This window comes from Anser brachyrhynchus, assembly GCF_964034855.1.
Source record: "Anser brachyrhynchus genome assembly, chromosome: 30".
Classification (NCBI taxonomy): Eukaryota; Metazoa; Chordata; class Aves; order Anseriformes; family Anatidae; genus Anser; species Anser brachyrhynchus.
The window spans coordinates 399561-424382 of record NC_137723.1 but is presented as its reverse complement, the minus strand read 5'-3'; the positions used below and the strand labels follow the sequence as shown (position 1 = coordinate 424382).

The 24822-nt window shown below is 55.0% G+C and overlaps 2 protein-coding genes and 1 long non-coding RNA gene across 3 annotated transcripts in view; all 3 read left to right on the top strand.

The window, feature by feature from the left end:
- LOC308184241 (butyrophilin subfamily 3 member A2-like) overlaps positions 1 to 9582 on the top strand; it is a 32618-nt gene extending 23036 nt beyond the window's left edge. Inside the window, exons 4-6 of the mRNA XM_080571154.1 lie at positions 8358 to 8462; positions 8788 to 8808; positions 9487 to 9582. Of these exons, the coding sequence (XP_080427280.1) occupies positions 8358 to 8462; positions 8788 to 8808; positions 9487 to 9536 (176 nt within the window). The 3' untranslated portion in view covers positions 9537 to 9582. The remainder of the gene's footprint in view (positions 1 to 8357; positions 8463 to 8787; positions 8809 to 9486) is intronic.
- The window catches only part of LOC308184258 (butyrophilin subfamily 1 member A1-like), a 42831-nt gene extending 19961 nt beyond the window's left edge, over positions 1 to 22870 (top strand). The window contains exons 3-4 of the mRNA XM_080571223.1: positions 9918 to 9950; positions 21886 to 22870. Of these exons, the coding sequence (XP_080427349.1) occupies positions 9918 to 9950; positions 21886 to 22424 (572 nt within the window). The 3' untranslated portion in view covers positions 22425 to 22870. The remainder of the gene's footprint in view (positions 1 to 9917; positions 9951 to 21885) is intronic.
- On the top strand, positions 1629 to 2365 carry LOC308184275. Its single transcript, XR_013942618.1, has 3 exons — positions 1629 to 1650; positions 1809 to 1841; positions 2019 to 2365. It is a non-coding gene; the product is annotated as an uncharacterized lncRNA (long non-coding RNA).
- Positions 22871 to 24822: the final 1952 nt, after the last annotated feature.

The following is a 24822-nucleotide window of genomic DNA, read 5'->3' as shown; positions in this document are numbered from 1 at the left end:
TGGATGAGTGACCCTTAGAAAATGAAGGAATTTGGCTTTTAAGAGTGGGAATTATGGGATGGCAAGAAGTCCCTTTCTATCATGCATTTTGTTTGCTTTTTTTTTTTTTCCAGTGAGAAAAGATAGAGAACTCGGTGAGTGTCCTGCACCACAGCAAAGCAGTTTAGGGTCCAGCGATGGAATGAGAAGCTCTCTCCTCTCACCAGGCATTGCTTTTCTCTCCCCCTCTTTTTTTTTTTTTTTTCTCTTCAGAGGAACAAGCGGCAGAGCTGGGTGAGTGTCCCCACGCTTGGGCCCCAGGGCAACACCAAGGCGATGTGCAGGGGAGGGTGGGCAGCTGGGACAGAGCAGCCCAGAGCTGGCCCCTCACCCTGTTGGGGGAGTGGGGAGTGCTGGGGCTGGGGCTGCCCTGGGCACGGGACACAGATGGGATGGCTGAAAGGAACGGGGATCAAGGTGGGGACAGGGAGTGAGCTTTGGGTCTGCCCCATTCTGCACTGACACTTCCAGGACAGGGACATCCTCCACCCATGCCCTCTTCACTCCCGTTTGCTCTTTGGTGGCATCGTACTAAAACCTTCACAAGTTTCTATCCCGATTGTTCTCCTTGCACAAGCCTTTCTCACAGCTGAACTTCACTCACTATTAGTCTGGTCCCTCCCTTTGGGAGCACTTCCTAGAACAAAAACTTAGGTGGCATAGCCATGGGAGCAGGCTTGTGATGAGAAGCTGTCCCCTCTGATCATGCATTGCTTTTACTTTCCTTTTCCAGCGGAACTGTCTGCAGAGCTGGGTGAGTGTCCCTCTCCAGACTGAACTAATTTCCTGTCTGCCAGTGGGAGATACGGGAGGAGAAGCTTTCCCCTCTGATCATGCATTGCTTTTCTCTTTCTTTTGCAGAGGAAAAAGATGCAAGCCTGGGTAAGTCTCCATCAGCATCTGAAAGTATTTGAGGTGGGATGAGTAGCTGTTCCATCTCACCATGCCTTTCTTTCCTCTCATTTCCAGTGCGCCAATCTGCAAGACTGAGTGAGTCTCTGTCCCCAAACCCGAAGAGAGTGGGTTCTCATCATGTAATGAGAATCTGTACTCTCTCAACAAGTGTTCTTGCTTTTCTTTTGCAGAGGAACAAGCTGCAGCGCTGGGTGAGTGTCAATCCCCAAAATGAAGGAATTTGGGATTTACCAGTGGGAGGTGTGGGATGGGAAGATATCCCTTTCTTTCATGCATTGTTTTTACTTTTGTTTTGCAGTGAAAAAAGATGCAAAGATCAGTGAGTATCTTGTAGTTTGGAGTCCCGCCATGGGATGAGAAGCTCTGTCCTCTCAACATGCCTTGCTTTTCTCTCTCTCTCTTTTTTTTTTTTTTTCTTTTCTTTCCAGAGGAACAAGCTGCAGGACTTGGTTAGTGTCCATCCCCAAATTAAAGGAATTCGGGGTGTACCAGTGGGAGCTGTGGGATGGGTAGATGTCACTTTCCATCATGCATTCTTTTTGCTTTTGTTTTCCGGTGAAAAAAGATGCAGAATTCGGTGAGTATCCTGCACCAGAACACAGCAGTTTGGGGTCCACCAATGGGATAAGAAGTTCTCCCCTCTTATCAGGCATTGCTTTTGCTTTCCTTTTCCAGCTGAACAAGCTGCAGAGCTGGGTGAGTGTACCCATGCTTTGGCCCCAGGGCAATGCCAAGGTGATGTGCAGGGGAGGGTGGGCAGCTGGGACAGAGCAGCCCAGGGCTGGACCCTCACCCTGCCCACACCCACTGGGCACCAGCCAAGGGCTGTGACCAGCTCTCCCCTCTCCTTCCAGCATGGAGAAAGTTTCTAATACCTCAAAATACAGGTAGGTGTGCTTTGGGTTGCCCTCTATGGTGCTTCTCCTGCCCTTGCTGGGGCACGTTCAGGATCCAAGCGGTGCCCCATCTCCTGCCCCGTGGGGCAGCTCCTGGCCCCGAGCTGGGGAAAGCCTGCCCAGGGCTGAGCTCTGCCCCTGATGGCCTGGCTCCTTCTGTCCCTGCAGTGAAGGTGACCCTGGATCCGCGCACGGCTCATCCCCAGCTTGCCCTGTCTCAGGACTACAGGAGCGTGAGATGGGAAAGTGAATGGCAGAAGGTGCACAACACCCCAGAGAGATTTGACAGTTGGTGCTGCGTGCTGGGCCGTGAGGAGTTCAGAGAGGGCAGGCACTGCTGCTTGGTGGAGGTGGTGGGGTAGAGGGGAAAGCATCATTCATGGGCTGTGGGGGTGGCCAGGGCATCTGTGAAGAGGAAGGGGGAGATCAACATGAGCCCTGAAGAAGGGATCTGGGCTGTGCAGTACAATGAGGGGCAGCTCATGTCTCTCCAATCTCCTCCCACCCCCTTGTCCTTGTCCCCTGTCCCCACGAGGATCTGGGTCTGTCTGGACTGTATCCAGCAGCAGGTGTCTTTCATCAACACTGACAATGGGGTCGAGATCTTCACTTTCAAAGCAGCCTCCTTGAAACAAGAGAACATCTGCCCCTGGTTGTGGCTGGGGATGAATGCCCAGCTGTGCCTGAGGAACAGCACCCTGTAGACCCTGTCCCCAGCCCTGGGGGACTCCTGTCCTTCTCCAGCCACTCCTGCATCACCTCTCCCTGGTCCTGCAGGAGCAGCGCACAAATGAGGGGCATTGGGGCCAGGGGCTGCCCCGTGTTCCTCCCTGCATGCTGAGACCTGCGGCAGCTGGTGGGGGGCACTCAGACTTCAGGCATGCCTTTGCTTCATGTTTGGGAACCCCATTTGTGGGCTCCAGTTTTCCATTCCTAACTGCATTGACGAATTTTACTTTGTGCGTGAAAACATGAATTATTTAGCACAGGTTTGGATGTAAAAGAATTAGTAATACTCCTTGTAAATAAATAAATCAACTTCTGAACATGGAAATTCCAAGCGTGAGAACATTTTAAATCACTATGAAGGAAGCCGCTTCCTCCAAAAAGAATGGGCGTCTTCACCTGGCACGGCAAAACAGTCCAGTGTGAGCTGGATTTGAGCTGCAGCATGGCTACTGTGGGGGGGCAGCGAGGATGCTCTAGTGGTTGGATGCTCCAGGACCAGGATGCTCCAGGTTTGGGATGCTCTGGGACTGGGATGCTCTAGGACTGGGATGCCTTCTGAGTTGGATGCTCTGAGAGGGCTTGGGGGAGGCAGGATGCTGTGGAATCCATCCCATGAAGCACAGGGAAAAGCACAGGAAAGGACTGGGTCTGTGGGAACCTCAAACAAAACGGAGCTCGGGGAGTTCTGGTGCTTTAGGCTTTGCCCTGCACAGGGCTCTTGTACTGGGGCACAAGTCCTGCTGGCACCCATGGGTCTCAACCTGCCTCTGAGCCCCAGTGGGCAGCACAAGGGCTGCAGCAGCTCTCCACACTCCTCTCCCCTCTACTTGCACTGCTTGCAGACCCCAGTGCAAGGGATGTGGTCACCGTGTGCTGCCGGCCATTGCAGACCACCTTTGCCTCCTAGTTTGGGGCTGATCTTTTCTCTGTTACTGGTGCTGAGCATGAGCAGGCTGTGGGGGCTCTTTGTTCCCTCCTCTGGAGCACATCAAGGCACAACAGCAGCAGGACTGTGGCAAATAAAGTTTTGCACAGGAAGATGGAGTCTGGCAGTGGCATTTCCTGGGTGCTTCTGTCCTGAGGCTTTGCTGCCTGGGAAGGCGTCTTGCAGCAGACCATCTCCTTGGTGTTGATCCTGGGAGTCAGAGCTAGGAGGAACCTAAGGTCCAGCTGCCCCTGTTCCCCATCTGGTGCCTGGGACCCACTTGTCCCAGCTGGGTCATTGCCCTGCCCTGGGGGCACCCAAAGAGCTTCCAGCCTCCATCACACAGGCTCTGCAGAGGCTGTGCCCACAGGAGGCAGTGCTGACTCTTGGATATCCTCCAAGCAGAGGCAGCAGGTGCCCTCAGCCTTCAGCTGATCAGAGAATCATTCAAGCTGGAAAAGACCTCCAAGGCCATCTGGCCCAACAATCCCTCTATCACCAATGTCACCCACTAGGCCATATCCCTAAGGACCACTTCCAACCTTTCCTTAAACACCTGCAGGGATGGTGACTCCACACCTCCCTGGGCAACCCGTTCCAATGCCTAACCACACAATCTGAGAACAAATTTCTCCTCATTTCAGGCCTGAACCTCCCCTGGCACAACTTGAGGCCATTCCCTCTTGTTCTGTTGCTAGTTATCTCCGGCATCTCCCCCAGCTTCTTTCAGGAGTTGTAGAGAGCCATAAGGTCTCCGACGAGCTGTCTCCAGACTAAACCAACCCAGTTTCCTCAGGTGCCCCTCATAGGACTTGTGTTCCAGGCCCTTCACCAGCTTCGTAGCCCTTCTGTGGACACACTACAGGGCCTTGATGTCCTTCTTGTAGTGAGGGGCCCAAAACTGAGCACAGTGCTAGAGGTGCGGCCTCACCAGGGCCGAGTTCAGGGGGCCGATCATCTCCCTGGTTCTGCTGGCCATGCTGTTTCTGATACAGGCCAGGATGTCATCGGCCTTCTTGGCCACCTGGGCACACTGCCAGCTCATGTTCAGGTGAGTGCTGACCAAAACCCCCAGATCCATTTCTTTTCCACAGCTTTCGAGCCTATTTGCTCCAAGCATGTAGCATTGTATGGGGTTGTTCTTCCCTGTGTACAGGACCCGGTGCTTAGCCATGTTGGCAGCTTCATGCCGTTCCCTTGGGCCCTGTCGCTGGCCCCAGAGAGCAGAGACCAGCGCCTGCCCCTCCGCTCCCCTCATCAGGAAGATGTGGGCCGCTGCGAGGCCCCCCTGTGTCTCCTCTGCTCTGGGCTCAACAAGCCAAGCGCCTTCAGCCGCTCCTCACACGCCTTGCCCTGCAGAGCCTTCGCCGTCCTCGTAGCCCTCCCTTGGAGGCTCTCGCACAGTTCTTCTAGCACCCATCGTCTGCTGTGGTGCCCACGCAGCAGGCCAAGCAGAGCGGGACGATCCCTTCCCTTGGCCAGCCAGCAGTGCCGTGCCTGAGGTACCCCAGGGCACGCTTGGCCCTTTGGGCTGCCGGGGCCCGCTGCTGGCTCACACCCAACTTGCCGTCGGCCACAACCCCCAGCTCCCGTTCTGGGGGCTGCTCTCCAGCCTCTCGCCCCCCACGCTGTACGTACAGCCGGGGCTGCCCCTGCCCAGGGACAGGGCCCGGCACTTGCTGTTGTTAAACTTCCCACAGGCGGTGGCTGCCCAGCTCTCCCCTTTGGCCAGATCCCTCTGCAAGGCCTCTCCACCTTCAACGGAGTCAGCAGCTCCTGCCCGTTCAGTGTCAGCCACAAACTCACTCAGGTTTCCTTCCTGTCCCACATCCAGGTCATTTATGGGACCACTGAAGAGACCTGACCCCAAAATGGAGCCCTGCAGAGCCCCACTCATGACTGGCCACCAGCCTGATATTGCCCCGTTTACCAGGACCCTCGGAGCCTGACTCATCAGCCAATTGTTCTCCCATCGTATTGTGCATTTGTCTGGCTCTGTGCTGGACATTTGATCCAGATGGATATGGTCAGAAACCACGCTGAAATCTTTAGTGAAATCCAAAAAGATCACCTCATCTGGCTCCCCTCGGTCAACTAGGTGGGTGACCTTGTCATAAAAAGGAAATTAAGTTTGTTGAACAGGACTTTCCCCTCGTGAATCCATGTGTGCTGTGACAAGTGACCTCACTGTTCCTCAGCTATTTTTCACTCACTTCCAGAGCAATCTCCGTAACTTTACCAGGCATTGCCATGAGACTGGCAGGCCTATAATTCCCAGGGTCTTCTTTGCTGCCCTTCTTGGAAACTGGGGCAACGTCTGACAGCTTAAATTCCAAGACCAAAGACCCTTAGGATAGAATTTGGAGAGTTCTCAAGATGACATTATGTACCTCTGCATTGTCCAAGTCCTCAGTGTTTGAGTCTGTCTTGGATGGATGGAGATGAACGAGCTCAGACACTGACTTTCCCTGGAGGTCTGGAGAGGCCCCTGATGGGGACAAGCCCCTTGTGCCCACTGAAGGCCCTGGGCAGGGCACCCAGCTGCGATGGGATGGTGGTGCCAGCCCTGCAGAGCTCAACAGGCACCTGTCCCCTACTACCCCAGGGCAGAGCTGCTCCCAGAGGGTTATTGCAGCAAGGAACTGGGCAAAGGCTGGGGAAGCTGGGCGTAGTATTCTACGTTCTGCAGCTCTGCTGGGTGCGGTGAGGGATGTCTATCTTGGTGGGGCTCCCTTGGAGAAGAACCCCTGGGGACCGCCTGCTGTGTCCCCCAGCCCGTGATAAGCGCAGGCTCTGCGCCCTGCCCAAGGTGCTGCTGGCTGTGGCTCCTCGTGCCTGGGCCCTAGGGGACTAGTTCCCCATCCACCTGCGGTGCCTGCAGCCCCTCGGTCCCCTCTCTCTTCTGCTCCAGCTTCTGCCCCCAGCTCCTGCTCCCACTGCAGCACAGATGGGGCTCCCCTGGGGCTGCGGCCGCCCCAGTCTCACCGGCCATGCCAGGGGCCTCCTGACTTCCCTCGTCACTCTGCTCCTCCTCCGGCTGGGCTCAGGTAGGATCCTGTGGGGTACTGGGGGCTCTCCCCCTGGGCCTGGCAGACTTTCTGGCATAGGGCAGGGGAGACGCTGTGGGAAAGGGGGGACCCGAGCCCACAGCTCGGCCCTGGCTGGGTTTCGCATTCCCTTTGGTTCTTTCATGCAATACGGGCGCCGCCTTGGCTGCCCTTTCTGGCTCTTCTTCACCTGCCCGAATGCTGCAGAGAGGGCTCCCACTCCCAGCACACCTCCTTCTCCTGCACGTCCTCCCTCTCCCTCTCCCATTTCCCCAGTGGTTTCCCATGGGACACGGGGGATGCAGCACACACCAACTCACACACAGCTCGCCCTTTGTCACTCACTGCCCATAAATTTACAATGACAAAATCTCACCTCCTCTCTGTGCCCTTCTCCATTGCCCAGCCCAGCTCAGAGTGATGGCACCAGGCCAACCTGTCACTGCCACCGTGGGGCAGGATGTTGTGCTGCCCTGCCACTTGTCCCCTCAATGGGATGCTCGCACCTTGGATTTTAGGTGGATCCTGGACCAGTTCTCTGAGACAGTGCACCACTACCGCAAAGGGGAGGACCTGTACGGGGAGCAGATGGGGGCATATGCTGGGAGGACAGAGTTGTCCAGAGATGGTCTCTCTGCTGGAAGCCTGGACTTGCGAATCACAGTGTTGAGACCCTCGGATGATGGGCAGTACGTCTGCACTGTGAAAAATGCTGATGCTTATGACGAAGCAATGGTGGATCTGGAGGTGTCAGGTTAGTGGCTGGGGTAATACACCAGGAATTCCAGGGGAGAATTTATGTTTCTTTTTCCTGTATCAGCTATTGAAGACCATGGAACATGGACATGGAACTGGAGGTAGTATTTGGGAAGAGAGGTCCATAGACAGGATGCAGTTGTTAGCTTTCACTGGTATCTGCGCAGGCCATCCCTATGATCCTTTAAGGGCAGTGGGTACAGGCTGCTGAGCAGCTCCTTCAGCTGTGCCTACCATGGGAACAAACACCACATCTGAAGCAGGGAAGAGACATCTGAGCAGCTGGACCTTTTTGGGGCTTGCTCTTTGTGCTGGGGGAGACCTGAGACCTTCTCTGGAAGTCTCAGGGCTTCTTGAACTAGACGACTCGGTGCAGAGATGCTGCCTGAAGGTGCTGAAGCTTGGCACCTGGGTTTTATGGGTGATTTGGGGCTACTGGCATTGTGCAGCCCTGCTCTCTGGTCCTGGCACAGGTCAGGGTGGTTTGGGGGTGTAGGGTGGGTACGTGGATTGCCCAGTCCCAGGGCCTCTGGGGCTGTGGCTGGTCTGGGCTGTGTCTGACATGGGAGCAGATGGGGTCTTTGCCCTGGAATTAAATCGCTCCCCAAGTCAAGCCCCAGCCGCGGGCTCTTCCCCCAGCCACAGGCACTGACCCCCACCTCTCCCTGGGGGGCTACGAGGCCGGAGGCGTCCGGGTGCTGTGTCGATCGGCCGGTTGGTACCCGCTGCCGCAGCTGCTGTGGAGGGATGCTCGCGGGCAGCATCTGCCCTCGGTCTCCCAGACACATTCCCAGGACCAGGAGGGGCTCTTTGAAATCGAAGGCGCCGTCATCGTGACCGGGAGCGTGGAGGGGCCCTTGTCCTGCGTGGTCAGGAGCAGCCGCCTCCAGCAGGAGCGGGAATCATCCCTGCACATCGCAGGTACAAACAGCACAGCCAGGTTGAGGTTTTCCTGGCCCCTGCGCTCGTCCTGAACCGGGAGAAGTCTGGGTCTGGCATTTCCATCCACAGGCATGTAAATGCAGCCCTTTTCCTGGTGCCTTTTCTCAGCTCCCTTCTTCCTCAACGTCCAGCCCTGGATAGTGGCTCTGGCTCTGGTCCTCGTGCTTTTGGCTGTGTCCATTGGCCTCGGTGTTTATCTCTTTCGAAAGAAAGGTAAGCTGGCAGCACAGGGATGGAGCGGAGGGAGGTGTTCTGCAGGGACCCGCGTGGGTCTGGAGCGGGGCTGAGCCTTGGCCCAGGGAGGTGCGTAGGAGGAGGAAGGGAATGTTCTCCTGGGGATCCCAAAGGCCTTAGGATCCTCTTGGGCCTCTGCCTTGGGCAACGAAGGCAGGGGAGAAGGCAAGGGGCCTTGGGTGGGAGGCCAGGGAGCATGGCTGCAGCGTGGGGCTGGTGGGAAGGCCCAGACCCCCTGCAGATGTTCCCACCGAGCAACCAAGCTGCTCTGCTGACCTCCTGTTCCTCCGCCTTTGCTTTTCAGCGGCACAGAGCCGAGAGCTGGGTGAGTCCTTGCAGTCCCTGCCCCCAGCCCCTGGGGAAGTGGTGTCCCTTTGGGAGGGACTGGTCTGGGTGGGCTGTGGGGGCTTGTGTGCTGGTGGCTCGGGGGTGCTGGAGGAGCAGCTGGAGCCTGACGGGGGAGTGGGGAGTGCTGGGGCTGGGGCTGCCCTGGGCACGGGACACGGCCGGGATGGCTGAAAGGAACGGGGATCAAGGTGGGGACGGGGAGAGAGCTGCGGGGCTGCCCCACTCTGCACTAACGCTTCTGGGACAGGGACATCCTCCACCCGTCCCCATTCCCTTCCACTTGTGTTTTGGTGGCACGGTGCAGAGAGCTGCACAAGTGTCTGTCCTTACTGCGCCACGTGCACAAGACTTGCTCAAACGTGGTTCTTGCTCCCTGTTAGTCTGGTCCTTCTGAATCCCTGAGCAAGGTGCTCAGTTCCCTTTCTACCCATCCCCATTCACTTCCATTAGTATTGTGTTGCACAGTGTTGAAAGCTGCAAAGTTGTCACTAACACACTTTTTCCGCAAAATTGTGCTTTGCTGACTATTAGTCTTTTCTCTGTTTGAGAGGAAGGCAGTGTTTTCTCACTCCAGAGGGAACAGGAATTTGGGTTTTTGCAAGGCATGACAAGTTGCTCCCTCTGACCATTAATTCCTTTTTCTTTTGTTTTCCAGAGAAACAAGCAGCAGAGCGGGTTAGTCTCATTCTCAAAACAGAAAAATAAAAAGTGTCATAGCCAGAGCTATGGGATCAGAAACTGTGCCCTCTGATGTTTTCCTTTTCTCTTTCTTTTGCAGTGAACGAACGTGCAATGCTTGGTGAGTCTCCCTCCCTAACTAAGAGAAAGTGGTGTCTTCCCATGAAAGCAGCCATGGGCTGAGCAGCTCTTCCCTCTCATCAGGCATTTATTTTGCTTTCCTTTTCAGAGAAACAATTTGCAGAGCTGGGTGAGTGTCCCCGCACTGGGGCCCCAGGGCAATGCCAAGGCAATGTGCAGGGGAGGGTGGGCAGCTGGGACAGAGCAGCCCAGGGCAGGACCCTCACCCTGCCCACACGCACTGGGCACCGGCCGTGGGCTGTGACCAGCTCTCCCCTCTCCTTCCAGCATGGAGAAAGTTTCTGCTGCCTCAAAATAGAGGTAGGTGTGCACTGGGTTGCCCTCTGCAGTGCTTCTCCTGCCCTTGCTGGGGCATGTTCAGGAGCCAAGAGGTGCCCCATCTCGTGCCCTGTGGGGCAGCTCCTGGCCCCGAGCTGGGGAAAGCCTGCCCAGGGCTGAGATCTGCCCCTGATGGCCTGGCCCCTTCTGTCCCTGCAGTGAAGGTGACCCTGGATCCGCGCACGGCTCATCCTGACCTCATCCTGTCGTAGGACAACAGGAGAGTAAGATTTCAAAGTGAACAGCAGCAGCCTGGCAACAGCAACAGCAGCAGGGCAACTTACAGGCTAGACAGATTTGACAGTTGGTGCTGCGTGCTGGGCCATGAGGAGTTCGAAGAGGGGAGGCACTGCTGGTTGGTGGAGGTGGAGGGCAAGCTGGAAAAGTATTCTTGGTGGGGTGTGGGGGTGGCCTGGGCTTCTGTGACCAAGAATGGGTTTTACAAAATGACTCCTGAAGAAGGGATCTGGGCTGTGCGGTACCAACAAGGGCAACTCAAATCTCTGACACTACCTCGCACCCCCTTGTCCCTGTCCCCTGTCCCCACGAGGATCTGGGTCTGTCTGGACTGTACCCAGCAGCAGGTGTCTTTTATCAACGCTGACAACGGGGTCGAGATCTTTAAGTTCACGGCAGCCAACTTCAATAAAAAGCCCATCCGCCCCTGGTTTCTGTTGTGGACACAGGGAATTCAGCTGTGCCTGAGGGACAGCACCCTGTAGACCCTGTCCCCAGCCCTGGGGGGCTCCTGTCCTTCTCCAGCCACTCCTGCATCACCTCTCCTTGGTCCTGCAGGAGCAGCACAGGAATGAGGGGCAGTGGGGCCAGGGGCTGCCCCATGTTCCTCCCTGCTGCTGGAGGAGGGCTGGCATGCTGCAAGCAGGGGCCAGGCCCCTTGCAGCCCCTGGGCTCTGCCCTGCACAGGGCTCCAGTGCTGGTGCACAAGCCCTGCTGGCACCCGCGGGTCTCACTCTGCCTCTGAGCCCCAGTGGGCAGCACAGAGGCTGCAGCAGCTCTCCACGCTCCTCTCCCCTCTGCTTGCACTGCTTGCAGACACCAGTGCAAGGGATGTGGTCACCGTGTGCTGCCGGCCATTGCAGGCCACCTTTGCCTCCTAGTTTGGGGTTGATCTTTGCTCTGTGCCTGGTGCTGAGCATGAGCAGGCTGTGGGGGCTCTTTGTTCCCTCCTCTGGAGAACATCAAGGCACAGCAGCAGCAGGACTGTGGCAAATAAAGTTTTGCACAGGAAGATGGAGTCTGGCAGTGGCATTTCCTGGGTGCTTTCTGTCTTGAGGCTTTGCTGCCTGGGAAGGCGTCTTGCAGCAGACCATCTCCTTGGTGTTTGTCCTGGGACTCAGAGCCAGGAGGAACCTAAGCTCCAGCTGCCCCCAGTTCCCCAGCTGATGCCTGGGACCCACTTGTCCCACCTGGGTCATTGGCCTGCCCTGGGGGCACCCAAAGAGCTTCCAGCCTCCCATCACACAGGCTCTGCAGAGGCTGTGTACACAGGGGAGCATCACTGGCTCTTGGAAGTCCTCCAGGCAGAGGCAGCAGGTGGTCTCAGCCTTCAGCCATAGATCACAGAATCATTCAAGTTGGAAAAAACCTCTAAGGTCATCACTACTATGCCACTGTTGTGCCTGCAAAATCCCTTTCAAATATGCAAGGATAGTATCACTTTCCACTGCAAAAACGCCTTCTACTGCAAAAACACATCTTTGTTTCTCACATCTGGTCCAACCACCTCTCTGCCACCAATATCACCCACTAAACCGTGTCCCTAAGCACCACGTCCAACCTTTCCTTAAACACCCCCAGGGACAGTGACTCCACCACCTCCCAGGACAACCTGTTCCAATGCCTAACCATTCTTTCTGAAAGAAGAAATTTCTCCACTCCTGGCTCACGTCTCCTTGGTCCTGCAGGAGCAGGGCAAGAATGAGGGGCAGTGGGGCCAAAGGCTGCCCCGCACACCTCCCTGCACCCCGAGACCTGCGGCAGCTGGTGGGGGGCACTCAGACTTCAGGCACGCCTTTGCTTCATGTTTGCAAACCCCATTTGTGGGTTCCAGTTCTCCATTCCTAACTCCATTTATGAATTTGGCTTTGTGAGTGAAAGCACGAATTATTTAGCATGGATTTAGATGTAAAAGTATTATTAATACTCCTTGTAATTAAATAAATCAACTTCTGAAAATGGAAATTCCAAGTGTGGGAATATTTTAAATCCCTACAAAGGAAGCCGAGGCGATCGCCTCCGGGGCAGATGGGTCCTGCAGCGGAGTGGGGGATTGAGACATGCAGGGGTTTCCCTTCATCGAGGCTATTCGAGGCAGCCAAGGGAGCTGCTAGGACTCAGCAGCCCTCGCGAGGCCAGCTGATGAGGCATGGGCAGATCCAGAAGCCCCCTCTCTGTCGTACGAAGGCAGCCCCTGGGGAGAGCGAGAGTCCAGGAGCGCGGTGATCGGAGCACGGTGCGTAGGTCAGGGCATGGCGTGGCAGTGCTTGCAGGCAGGGCGAGCAGGGAGGTCGAGCAGGGTCGGTCAAATCTCTGTTCTGGGAAGGACCTTCTACTGAAGAAATGGTGTCCACTCGCCAAGTCTGCCGGTCTGCAGCTGAAACCCAAATGGGGGGGCTGCAACCTCCCTGGGTAGATGCCTCCCACAAACAGACCTCCTGAGGATGGGAAGAGCAGCCCAGACTCTCACTTCCAGGGAGCTCCAGTCTCTGGAGGTCCCCTTAGGGCCTGAAGGCAGAGGTGGATGTCATGGGTGCAAGTGTGCCCACAGCTGGGTGAGCTCTTCAAACAGGTGGCTCAGCTACGAGAGGAGCTCACCAGGCAACATAGCATTCGGGAATCTGAGCAGAAGACTCATAAATGGTATTATGCGCTGACACGGGCCGAGCAACAGCCCTGCCTTAAGTCCAGGCAAGGGGTAGGGAGACAAGCGTGCAGCCCAAAACAAGCACATTTGAAGACTCACAGGAAAAGGAGAGTGGACCCTCGTCTCTGATCAGAGCTGGAGGAGAGTCTCCCACCTGCCCCTGAAGTGCCTCTATGCAACAGATACGAGGTTCTAAGGCAGGAGAGAGGAGACTCCGGGAGAACTAGTAAAGACCTCAGAAAGATCAACCACAGGGAACTTGAAAAGGCCGACCACACAAAGTTGGCTCAGTCTCCCATCTGCATCAAAAGCAGTGCCACAAAGAAGGCACGAAGGGTCTTAGTCACTGGAGACTCCTCTCCGAGAGGCACCGAGGCTCCCATTTGCCATCCGGACAATCTCTCCAGAGAGGTTTTGCTGCCTGCCTGGGGCCCGTATTCACCATATTACAAAGAGGCTACGGAGTCTGGTGGGTCCCAAAGACTACCACCCCTTCCTGCTTTTTCAAGTAGGATCAGACGAAGCTGTAACAAGGAAATGCTGAAATATCAAAAACGATTTTATGTCCCTCGGAAAGATGTTGAAGGGATCGGGAGTGCAAGCAGTGTTCTCTGTCCTCCCGGTTGGTGACTGGGACCCAGCAAGAAGGAGACAAAAGGGCCAAATGAATGATTGGCTGAGAGACTGGTGTCATGCCCAAGGTTTTGGGTTCTGTGACATTGGACATGCTTTTGAGGGACCAGGCATGCTGACGTCAGATGGGGTGCAGCTGTCCAGGTGGGGCAAGAGTCTTCTGGGCAGTAAGCTGGCTGGGCTTATCAGGAGGGCTTTAAACTCGAGGCAGTGGGGAAAGGGGATGCACCTCTGAGTGAAGAAAGCATAGCTGAGAACGCCATCACTCTAAGGAATGGCAGGGAAACACTTGTGACCTGTCCCAATACAACAGGAAGGGTTCTAGAAATGCAATACGACCAACAGCCCAGCTGAAATGCCTCTACACCAATGTCCGCAGCATGGGAAACAAGCAAGAGGAATTGGAAACCATGGTGAAATTAGACAAATATGACCTGATTGCTATCACAGAAACGCGGTTCTACTGGGGTCTACTACAGGCTGCCTGATCAAGGGGAGCCTGTGGATGAGGCCTTCTTGCTTCAACTACAAGAAGCATCGTGCTCGCACGCTCTCATCCTGATGGGGGACTTCAACCACCTGGATGTCTGCGGGGAAAACTACACAGTAGGCTTTAAGCAATCCAGGAGATTCCTAGAGTGCGTTGAGGATAATTTCCTGGTCCGGATACTAGAGAAACCAACCCGAGGAGAAGCGTTACTTGACCTGGTGCTCACCAACGCGGAAGAGCTCATTAAAGAGGTCAAGATTGGAGGCCATCTGGGCTGCAGTGACCATGCCATGGTTGAGTTTGTGATCTCAAGGAATATGGGCCTGGCAAAGAGCAAAGGCAGGACCCTGAACTTCCAAAGAGCAAACTTCAGGCTATTTAAAGACCTAGTGTATGAGATCCCCTGGAACACCATCCTTAGGAACAAAGGAGCTGAGGAGAGTTGGAGACTCTTTAGGGATGTTCTCCTTAGAGCGCAAGAACTCTCCATCCCCCTGCGTAAAAAGGCGGGCAGGGAGGGCAGACAACTGGGATGGCTGAGTAAGGACCACGCAGGATCAGTTCGGGAAGGACGGCATCCCATGGGAGGGACCCCATGTGAAGCAGGAGCAGAGTGACTTGAGAACGAGCGGCGGAGTCGAAGAGTCAGGGACTGACTGCAGTCCCCGTTCCCCAGACAGTGAGCTCAGTCAGTGGCTTTCCCTGGTGGTCTGGAGAGGCTCTTGCTGGGGACAAGCCCCTCGTGCTGGCTGAAGGCCCTGGGCGGGGCACCCAGCTGTGATGGGATGGTGGTGCCAGCCCTGCAGAGCTCAACAGACACTTGCTCCCATTGCCCCAGGGGCAAAGTTCCTCCCAGAGAGTTATTGCAGGCAGGAACTGGGCAAAGGTTAGGAAAGTTGGGCGTAGACTTGTACTTTCTGCAGCTCTGCTGGGTGCCGTGAGGGACCTCTCTGTCGGTGGGGCTCCCTTGGAGAAGAATCCCTAGGGGCTGCCTGCTGTGTCCCCCAGACCGTGATAAGCACAGGCTCTGCGCCCTGCCCAAGGCGCTGCTGGCTGTGGCTCCTTGTGCCCGGGCCCAAGGGGACTCCTTCCCCATCCGCCTGTGGTGCCTGCAGCCCCTCGGTCCCCTCTCTCTTCTGCTCCAGGTCCGGACCTCAGCTCCTGCTCCTGCTGCAGCACAGATGGGGCTCCCCTGGGGCTGCGGCCGCCCCAGCCTCACCCGCCATGCCTGGGGCCTCCTGACTTCCCTCGTCATTCTGCTCTTCCTCTGGCTGGGCTCAGGTAGGATCCTGCGGGGCTGCTGGGGGCTCTCCCTCCTGGGCCTAGCAGACATGCTACCGTAGGGCAGGGGAGAGGCTGTGAGACAGGGGAACCCGAGCACAGAGCTCAGCCCCAGGTAGGTTTTGCTTTCCCTTTTTTTCTTTCATGCAATATGGGCGCTGCCTTGGCTGCCCTTTCTGGCTCTTGTTCACCTGCCCGAATGCTACAGAGAGGGCTCCCACTCCCAGCACACCTCCTTCTCCTGCACGTCCTCCCTCTCCCTCTCCCATTTCCCCAGTGGTTTTCCATGGGATACGGGGGACACAGCACGCACCAACTCACGCACAGCTCACCCTTTGTCACTCACTGCCCATAAATTTACAATGGCAAAATCTCACCTCCTCTCTGTGCCCTTCTCCATTGCCCAGCTCAGCTCAGAGTGGAGGGACCAGGCCACCCTGTCACTGCCACTGTGGGGCAGGATGTCGTGCTGCCCTGCCACTTGTCCCCTCGCAAGGATGCTCGCACCCTGGAGGTCAGGTGGATTCGACGCACGATATCTGAGACAGTGCACCACTACCGCAATGGAGAGGACCTGTACGGGGAGCAGATGGGGGCATATGCTGGGAGGACAGAGTTGTCCAGAGATGGTCTCTCTGCTGGAAGCCTGGACTTGAGAGTCACCAGGGTGAGACCCTCTGATGATGGCCAGTACGTCTGCACTGTGAAAGATGTTAACGCTTATCACGAAGCTATTGTGGAGTTGGAGGTATCAGGTTAGTGGCTGGGGTGATGCTCTCAGGGGATGGTCCTTGTGTCCCTGGGTTTGTGTGCCCTACCCAGGACCCTGTCCCATCCTCACAGCCTTTTGATGAGGCCTTTCGATGTCTGATGGGGCTTTTCCTCCTCTGTCGGTGAGCGAGCGCTTGTCCAGCAAGGAGCCATTCTGCTGCAGGTTTTTTTTTGTACAGATCAGTTGGTTTAGATAGGTTTTTGTGGTGTCCTTGAACACCAACCCCATGATGTTTGGAGGGCACTTGGCATGGGCTGCTGAGCAGCTCCTTCAGCTGTGCCTTCCATGGGACCAATGACAACATCTGAAGCAGGGAAGAGACCTCTGAGCACCTAGACCTCTGCTTGCTTTTGCTTTTTGTCCTGGGGGAGACCAGAGACATTGTCTGGAAGTCTCAGGGTATCTTGAACCTGCACAGCCTGGTGCAGAGATGCTGCCTGGAGGTGCTGAAGCTCAGCACCTGGGTTTTCTGGGTGATTGGGGGCCACTGGCATTGTGCAGCCCTGCTCTCTGGGTCCAGCACCAGCTGGGATCTTTTGGGGTGAGGGTGGGTGTGTGGATCACCCAGTCTGAGAGCCCCTGAGGCCATGGCAGGGTTGGGCTTTGTCTGGCATGGGAGCAGATGGGGTCTTTGCCTTGAAATGAATCCCTCCCCAAGTCAAGCCTCAGCCGCGGGCACTTCCCCCAGCCACAGGCGCTGACCCCCACCTCTCCCTGGGGGGCTACGAGGCCGGAGGCGTCCGGGTGCTGTGTCGATCGGCCGGCTGGTACCCACTGCCGCAGCTGCTGTGGAGGGATGCTCGCGGGCAGCATCTGCCCTCGGTCTCCCAGACACATTCCCAGGACCAGGAGGGGCTCTTTGAAATTGAAAGTGCCGTCATCATGACCAGGACCATGGAGGGGCCCTTGTCCTGCATGGTCAGGAGCAGCCGCCTCCAGCAGGAGCGGGAATCGTCCCTGCACATCGCAGGTACAAATAGCGCAGCCAGGGGGAGGTGTTCCTGGCCCCTGCACTTGTCCTGAGCCAGGACAAGTCTAAGTCTTGCTTTTCTACTCCCATTCATGTAAACACAGCCTTTTTTCTGATGCCTTTTCTCAGCTCCCTTTTTCCTCAATGCCCAGCTCTTGATAGAGGTTCTGGTTCTGGTCCTCGTGCTTTTGGCTGTGTCCATTGGCCTCGGTGTTAATCTCTTTCGAAAGAAAGGTAAGCTGGCAGCGCAGGGATGGAGCGGAGGGAGGTGTTCTGCAGGGACCTGTGTGGGTCTGGAGCGGGGCTGAGCCCTGGCCCAGGGAGGTGCATAGGAGGAGGAAGGGAATGTTCTCCTGGAGATCCCAAAGGCCTTGGGATCCTCTTGGGCCTCTGCCTTGGGCAACGAAGGCAGGGGAGAAGGCAAGGGGCCTTGGGTGGGAGGCCAGGGAGCATGGCTGCAGCGTGGGGCTGGTGGGAAGGCCCAGACCCGCTGCAGATGTTCCCACCGAGCAACCAAGCTGCTCTGCTGACCTCCTGTTCCTCCGCCTTTGCTTTTCAGCGGCACAGAGCCGAGAGCTGGGTGAGTCCTTGCAGTCCCTGCCCCAGCCCCTGGGGAAGTGGCGTCCCTGTGGGAGGGACTGGGCTGGGTGGGCTGTGGGGGCTTGTGTGCTGGTGGCTCGGGGGTGCTGGAGGAGCAGCTGGAGCCTGATGGGGGAGTGGGGAGTGCTGGGGCTGGGGCTGCCCTGGGCACGGGACACGGCCGGGATGGCTGAAAGGAACGGGGATCAAGGTGGGGATGGGGAGCGAGCTGTGGGGCTGCCCCGCTCTGCACTGACGCTTCTGGGACAGGGACGTCCTCCGCCCGTCCGCATTGCCTTCCACTTTGTTTTGGTGGCACGGTGCAGAGAGCTGCACAAGTGTCTGTCCTTACTGCTCCACGTGCACCAGTCTTTCTCAAAGTTGGTTCTTTCTCCCTGTTAGTCTGGTCCCTCCTACTCTGGGAGGAACGTGCTCTGTGCCCACTCATCTGAGAAAAATAATTTAGGGTGTAGGTATGGGAGTAGCCATGGAATGTGAAGTACTGCCTTCTGATCATGCATTGCCTTTTTTTTCCTTTTCATCAAAAAAAAAAGGTGCACAGCTAGGTAAGTCTGCATTCATAAACCCAACGTCTTCCCATCTTCGGATGAGTTCTCCCTTCTTATCCTGCTTTGCTTTTGTTTTACTGTTCCAGTGGAAGTGACTGCAGAGCTGGGTGAGTGTCCAAGTGCCTGGGCCCCAGGGCAAGGCCAAGGTGCTGTTTAGGGGTGATTGGACAGCTGGGACAGAGCACTTCAGGGATTTTCTCTTTCTTTTCTAGATGAATACCGTTCAAGGACTGGTAAGTCTCCATCAGTATCTGAAGGGATTTGGGGTGTCACAATGGGATGAGAAGCTGATCCCTCTCAGCATGCCATGTTTCTTCTCATTTCCAGCATACTATTCTGCAAGACTGAGTGAGTCTCTGGCCCCAAACCCAAAGAAAATAACTTCTTGTCATGTAATGAGAATCTGTACTCTCTCACCAAGTGTTTTCACTTTTCGTTTGCAGAGGAACAAGCTGAAGAGCTGGGTGAGTGACCCTGTGCTTGGGCCTCAGGACAACACCAAGACAATGTGCAGGGGAGGGTGGGCAGCTGGGACAGAGCAGCACAGGGCGGACCCCTCACCCTGACGGGGAATAGGGGAGTGCTGGGGCTGGGGCTGCCCTGGGCACGGGACATGGCCGGGATGGCTGAAAGGAACGGGGATCAAGGTGGGGATAGGAAGCGAACTGCGGGGATGCCCCGCTCTGCACTGATGCTTCCAGGATAGGGACATCCTCCACTCATGCCCTCTTCGCTCCCATTTGCTCTTTGGTGGCATCGTACTTAAACCTTCACAAGTTTCTATCCTGATTGTCCTCCTTGCACAAGCCATGCTCACAGCTGAACTTCACTGACTATTAGTCTGGTCCCTCCTTTTGGAAGCAAAGTTATATTTGGCCACTTCCTAGAACAATAAATTTGGGGGCGTAGCCATGGGAGCAGGCGTGTGATGAGAAGCTGTCCCCTTTGACCATGCATTGCTTTTGCTTTCCTTTTCCAGCACAAAAAAATGAAAGGCTGTGTGAGTGTTCCTCCCCAAACTGAAGGAACTTGGGGTCTTCCCATGGGAGCAGCCATGGGATGAGAAGTTGTCCCCTCTGATCATGCATTGCTTTTGCTTTCCTTTTCCAGTGGAACTGTCTGCAGAGCTGGGTGAGTGTCCCTCCCCAAACCGAAATAATTTTCTGTCTGCGAGTGGGAGCTATGGGATGCGAAGCTTTCCCCTCTGATCATGCATTGCTTTTCTCTTTCTTTTGCAGTGGAAAAAGATGCAAGCCTGGGTAAGTCTCCATGAGCATCTGAAGGGATATGAGGTGGGATGAGTAGCTGTTCCATCTCATCATGCTGTTCTTTCCTCTCATTTCCAGCGCGCCAATCTGCAGGACTGAGTGAGTCTCTGTCCCCAAACCCGAAGAGAGTGGGTTCTCATCATGTAATGAGAATCTGTACTCTCTCAACAAGTGTTCTTGCTTTTCTTTTGCAGAGGAACAAGCTGCAGAGCTGCGTGAGTGTCTGTCCCCAAAATGAAGGAATTTGGGATTTACCAGTGGGAGGTGTGGGATGGGAAGATATCCCTTTCTTTCATGCATTGTTTTTACTTTTGTTTTGCAGTGAAAAAAGATGCAAAGATCAGTGAGTATCTTGTAGTTTGGAGTCCCGCCATGGGATGAGAAGCTCTGTCCTCTCAACATGCCTTGCTTTTCTCTCTCTCTCTTTTTTTTTTTTTTTTCTTTCCAGAGGAACAAGCTGCCGGACTTGGTTAGTGTCCATCCCCAAATTAAAGGAATTCGGGGTGTACCAGTGGGAGCTGTGGGATGGGTAGATGTCACTTTCCATCATGCATTTTTTTTGCTTTTGTTTTCCAGTGAAAAAAGATGCAGAATTCGGTGAGTATCCTGCACCAGAACACAGCAGTTTGGGGTCCAGCAATGGGATGAGAAGCTGTCCCCTCTTATCAGGCATTGCTTTTGCTTCCTTTTCCAGCTGAACAAGCTGCAGAGCTGGGTGAGTGTCCCCGTGCTTGGGCCTCAGGGCAACACCAAGACAATGTGCAGGGGAGGGTGGGCACCTGGGACAGAGCAGCCCAGGGCTGGCCCCTCACCCTGACGGGGAAGTGGGGAGTGCTGGGGCTGGGGCTGCCCTGGGCACGGGACATGGCCGGGATGGCTGAAAGGAACGGGGATCAAGGTGGGGATAGGAAGCGAACTGCAGGGATGCCCCGCTCTGCACTGATGCTTCCAGGATAGGGACGTCCTCCACTCATGCCCTCTTTGCTCCCATTTGCTCTTTGGTGGCATCTTACCAAAACCTTCACAAGTTTCTATCCTGATTGTCCTCCTTGCACAAGCCATGCTCACAGCTGAACTTCACTGACTATTAGTCTGGTCCCTCATTTTGGGAGCGAAGTTATATTTGGCCACTTCCTAGAACAATAAATTTGGGGGCGTAGCCATGGGAGCAGGCGTGTGATGAGAAGCTGTCCCCTTTGACCATGCATTGCTTTTGCTTTCCTTTTCCAGCGGAACTGTCTGCAGAGCTGGGTGAGTGTCCCTCCCCAAACCGAAATAATTTTCTGTCTGCGAGTGGGAGCTATGGGATGCGAAGCTTTCCCCTCTGATCATGCATTGCTTTTCTCTTTCTTTTGCAGTGGAAAAAGATGCAAGGCTGGGTAAGTCTCCATCAGCATCTGAAGGGATATGAGGTGGGATGAGTAGCTGTTCCATCTCATCATGCCTTTCTTTCCTCTCATTTCCAGTGCACCAATTTGCAAGACTGCGTGAGTCTCTGTCCCCAAACCCAAAGAAAATGGATTCTCATCATGTAATGAGAATCTGTACTCTCTCAACAAGTTTTCTTGCTTTTCTTTTGCAGAGGAACAAGCTGCAGAGCTGGGTGAGTGTCAATCCCCAAAATGAAGGAATTTGGGATTTACCAGTGGGAGGTGTGGGATGGGAAAATATCCCTTTCTTTCATGCATTGTTTTTACTTTTGTTTTGCAGTGAAAAAAGATGCAAAGATCAGTGAGTATCTTGTAGTTCGGAGTCCCGCCATGGGATGAGAAGCTCTGTCCTCTCAACATGCCTTGCTTTTCTCTCTCTCTCTTTTTTTTTTCTTTTCTTTCCAGAGGAACAAGCTGCAGAATTTGGTTAGTGTCCGTCCCCAAATTAAAGGAATTTGGGGTGTACCAGTGGGAGCTGTGGGATGGGTAGATGTCACTTTCCATCATGCATTTTTTTTGCTTTTGTTTTCCAGTGAAAAAAGATGCAGAATTTGGTGAGTATCCTGCACCAGAACAGAGCAGTTTGGGGTCCAGCAATGGGATGAGAAGCTGTCCCCACTTATCAGGCATTGCTTTTGCTTTCCTTTTCCAGCTGAACAAGCTGCAGAGCTGGGTGAGTGTCCCCGTGCTTGGGCCCCAGGGAAACACCAAGGCGATGTTCAGGGGAGGGTGGGCAGCTGGGACAGAGCAGCCCAGGGCTGGACCCTCACCCTGCCCACACCCACTGGGCACCAGCCATGGGCTGTGACCAGCTCTCCCCTCTCATTCCAGCATGGAGAAAGTTTCTAGTACCTCAAAATCCAGGTAGGTGTGCTTTGGGTTGCCCTCTGCAGTGCTTCTCCTGCCCTTGCTGGGGCATGTTCAGGAGCCAAGAGGTGCCCCATCTCCTGCCCCGTGGGGCAGCTCCTGGCCCCGAGCTGGGGAAAGCCTGCCCAGGGCTGAGCTCTGCCCCTGATGGCCTGGCTCCTTCTGTCCCTGCAGCGAAGGTGACCCTGGATCCGGACACGGCTCATCCACGGCTCATCCTCTCAGAGGCCTTCAGCAGTGTGAGATGGGAAAGTCAGTGGCAGCAGGTGCCTGACAGCCAGGAGAGATTTGACCGTTGGTGCTGCGTGCTGGGCCATGAGGAGTTCAGAGAGGGGAGGCACTGCTGGGTGGTGGAGGTCGAGGGGGAGCACCGAAAATGTTCTTGGTGGGCTGTTGGGGTGGCCAGGGCATCTGTGGAGAGGAAGAAAAGGATCAGCATATGCCCTGAAGAAGGGATCTGGGCTGTGCAATACGATGAAGGGCAGCTCATGTCTCTCACATCTCCTCCCACTCACTTGTCCCTCTCCCCTGTCCCCACGAGGATCTGGGTCTGTCTCGACTGTACCCAGCAGCAGGTGTCTTTCATCAACACTGACAATGGGGTGGAGATCTTCACTTTCACAGCAGCCTCCTTCAATGGGGAGAGCATCCGCCCCTGGTTTTTGCTGGAAACTCCGGGAATTCAGCTGTGCCTGAGGGACAGCACCCTGTAGACCCTGTCCCCAGCCCTGGGGGCTCCTGCCCTTCTCCACCCACTCCTGGCTCACCTCTCCTTGGTCCTGCAGGAGGAGCGCAGAAATGATGGGCAGTGGGGCCAGAGGCTGCCCTGTGTTCCTCCCTGCACACTGAGACCTGTGGCAGCTGGTGGGGGGGCACTCAGACTTCAGGCACCCCTTTTCTTCATGTTTGGGAACCCCATTTGGGGGGGCTCCAGTTTTACATTCCTAACTCCATTGACAAATTTCGCTTTGTGCGTGAAAACATGAATCTTTTAGCACAGGTTTGGATGTAAAAAAATTAGTAATACTCCTTGTAAATAAATAAATCAACTTGTGATTTATTATTTTATTATACATAATAAATATACATAACCTCATCTAGGGAGGTGATTTTCCCCCTGTACTCGGCTCTGGTGAGGCCGCATCTCGAGTACTGTGTTCAGTTTGGGGCCCTTCACTACCAGAAGGACATGGAGGTGCTCGAGAGAGTCCAGAGAAGGGCGACCAAGCTTGTGAGGGGTCTGGAGAACAAGTCTTACGAGGAGCGGCTGAGGGAGCTGGGCTTGTTCAGCCTGGAGAAGAGGAGGCTCAGGGGCGACCTTATCACTCTCCATAGGTACCTTAAAGGAGGCTGTAGCGAGGTGGGGGTTGGTCTATTCTCCCATGTGCCTGGTGACAGGATGAGTGGGAATGGGCTAAAGTTGGGCCAGGGGAGGTTTAGGTTGGATGTTAGGAAGAACTTCTTTACTGAAAGGGTTGTTAGGCATTGGAATGGGCTGCCCAGGGAGGTGGTTGAGTCGCCATCCCTGGATGTCTTTAAAAGACGTTTAGGTGTAGCCCTTAGTGATATGGTTTAGTGGAGGTCTTGTTAGTGTTAGGGCTGAGGTTGGACTAGATGATCTTGGAGGTCTCTTCCAACCTAGACGATTCTGTGATTCTGTGATTCTGTGATATCCTCCAAGCAGAGGCAGCAGGTGGTCTCAGCCTTCAGCCATAGATCACAGAATCATTCAAGTTGGAAAAGACCTCCAAGGTCATCTGGTCCAACAATACCTCTACCACCAATATCACCCACTAAGCCATGTTCCTAAGCACCAGCTCCAACCTTTCCTTAGACACCCCCAGGGATGGTGACTCCACACTGCGGTGGTTTTACTCAGGTGGGTAGCCGAGCTCCTCCACAACCATTCTCTCACCTCAAAGAGGAACGGGGAGAAAATACGATGAAAAGGGCTCAAGGGTTGAGATAAGGAGGAGGAGATAGCGCAGTAATTATCGTGACGGGCAAAACAGACTCAGCATAGGGAGATAGTAAGTTTTAGTGCCTATTACTAACGAGCTAAAGAAGCGAGAAACAAAGGAAAGAAACCAAAAGCACCTTCCTCCCCATCCACCCTCTTCCACCTCCTCCCCCCGAGCGGTGCAGGGGAACGGGGGAATGGGGGTTATGGTCAGTCTATAGCGCTTCTTCTCTGCCGCTCCTTCTTGGTCACTCTTGTTCCCTGTGCTGTGGGGTCCCTCCCACGGGATGCAGTCCTTGCTGAACCAATCCGGCATGGGCTGCCCACAGGCAGCAGCTCTTCAAGAACTGCTCCAGATATGGGTCCGTACCACGGGGTCTGTCCCTCAGGAGCAAACTGCTGGAGCAGTCCCTCAGGAGCAAACTGCAAACTGGTGTTCCAGGCCCTTCACCAGCTTCGTAGCCCTTCTGTGGACACACTACAGGGCCTTGACGTCCTCCTTGTAGCGAGGGGCCCAAAACTGAGCACAGTGCTCGAGGTGAAGCCTCACCAGGGCCGAGTTCATGGGGCCGATCACCTCCCTGGTCCTGCTGGCCATGCTGTTTCTGATACAGGCCAGGATGCCATTGGACTTCTTGGCCACCTCGGCACACTGCCGGCTCATGTTCAGGCAAGCGTTGACCAAAACCCCCAGATCCATATCATCTGCAAATGAGCCTGACTCCTCAGCCAATTGTTCACCCACCATATCGTGCATTTGTCTGGCTCTGTGCTAGACATTTGGTCCAAATGGATACAGTCAGAAACCATGTTGAAATCTTCACTGAAATCCAAAAATACAACGCATCAACTGGCTCTCCTTGGCCCACGAGGAGGCTGACCTTGTCATAGAAAGGAAATTAAGTTCACTGAACAGGACTTTCCCCTCACAAACCCATGTGTGCTCTGACCATTGACTGCATTGTTCCTGAGGTGTTTTTCACTCACTCCCGGAGCCCTTCCAAGGCATTGATGAAAGAGGCATTAAAATTCTCAGCTTTATCTGTGTCTCTTTTTGTGAGGTGACAATCCTCATTAAGTAACAGTCAAATATATTCTCTGGTCCTCCTTTTGCTCTTAACATATTTCTAAATATGCTTTTTAATGCCCTC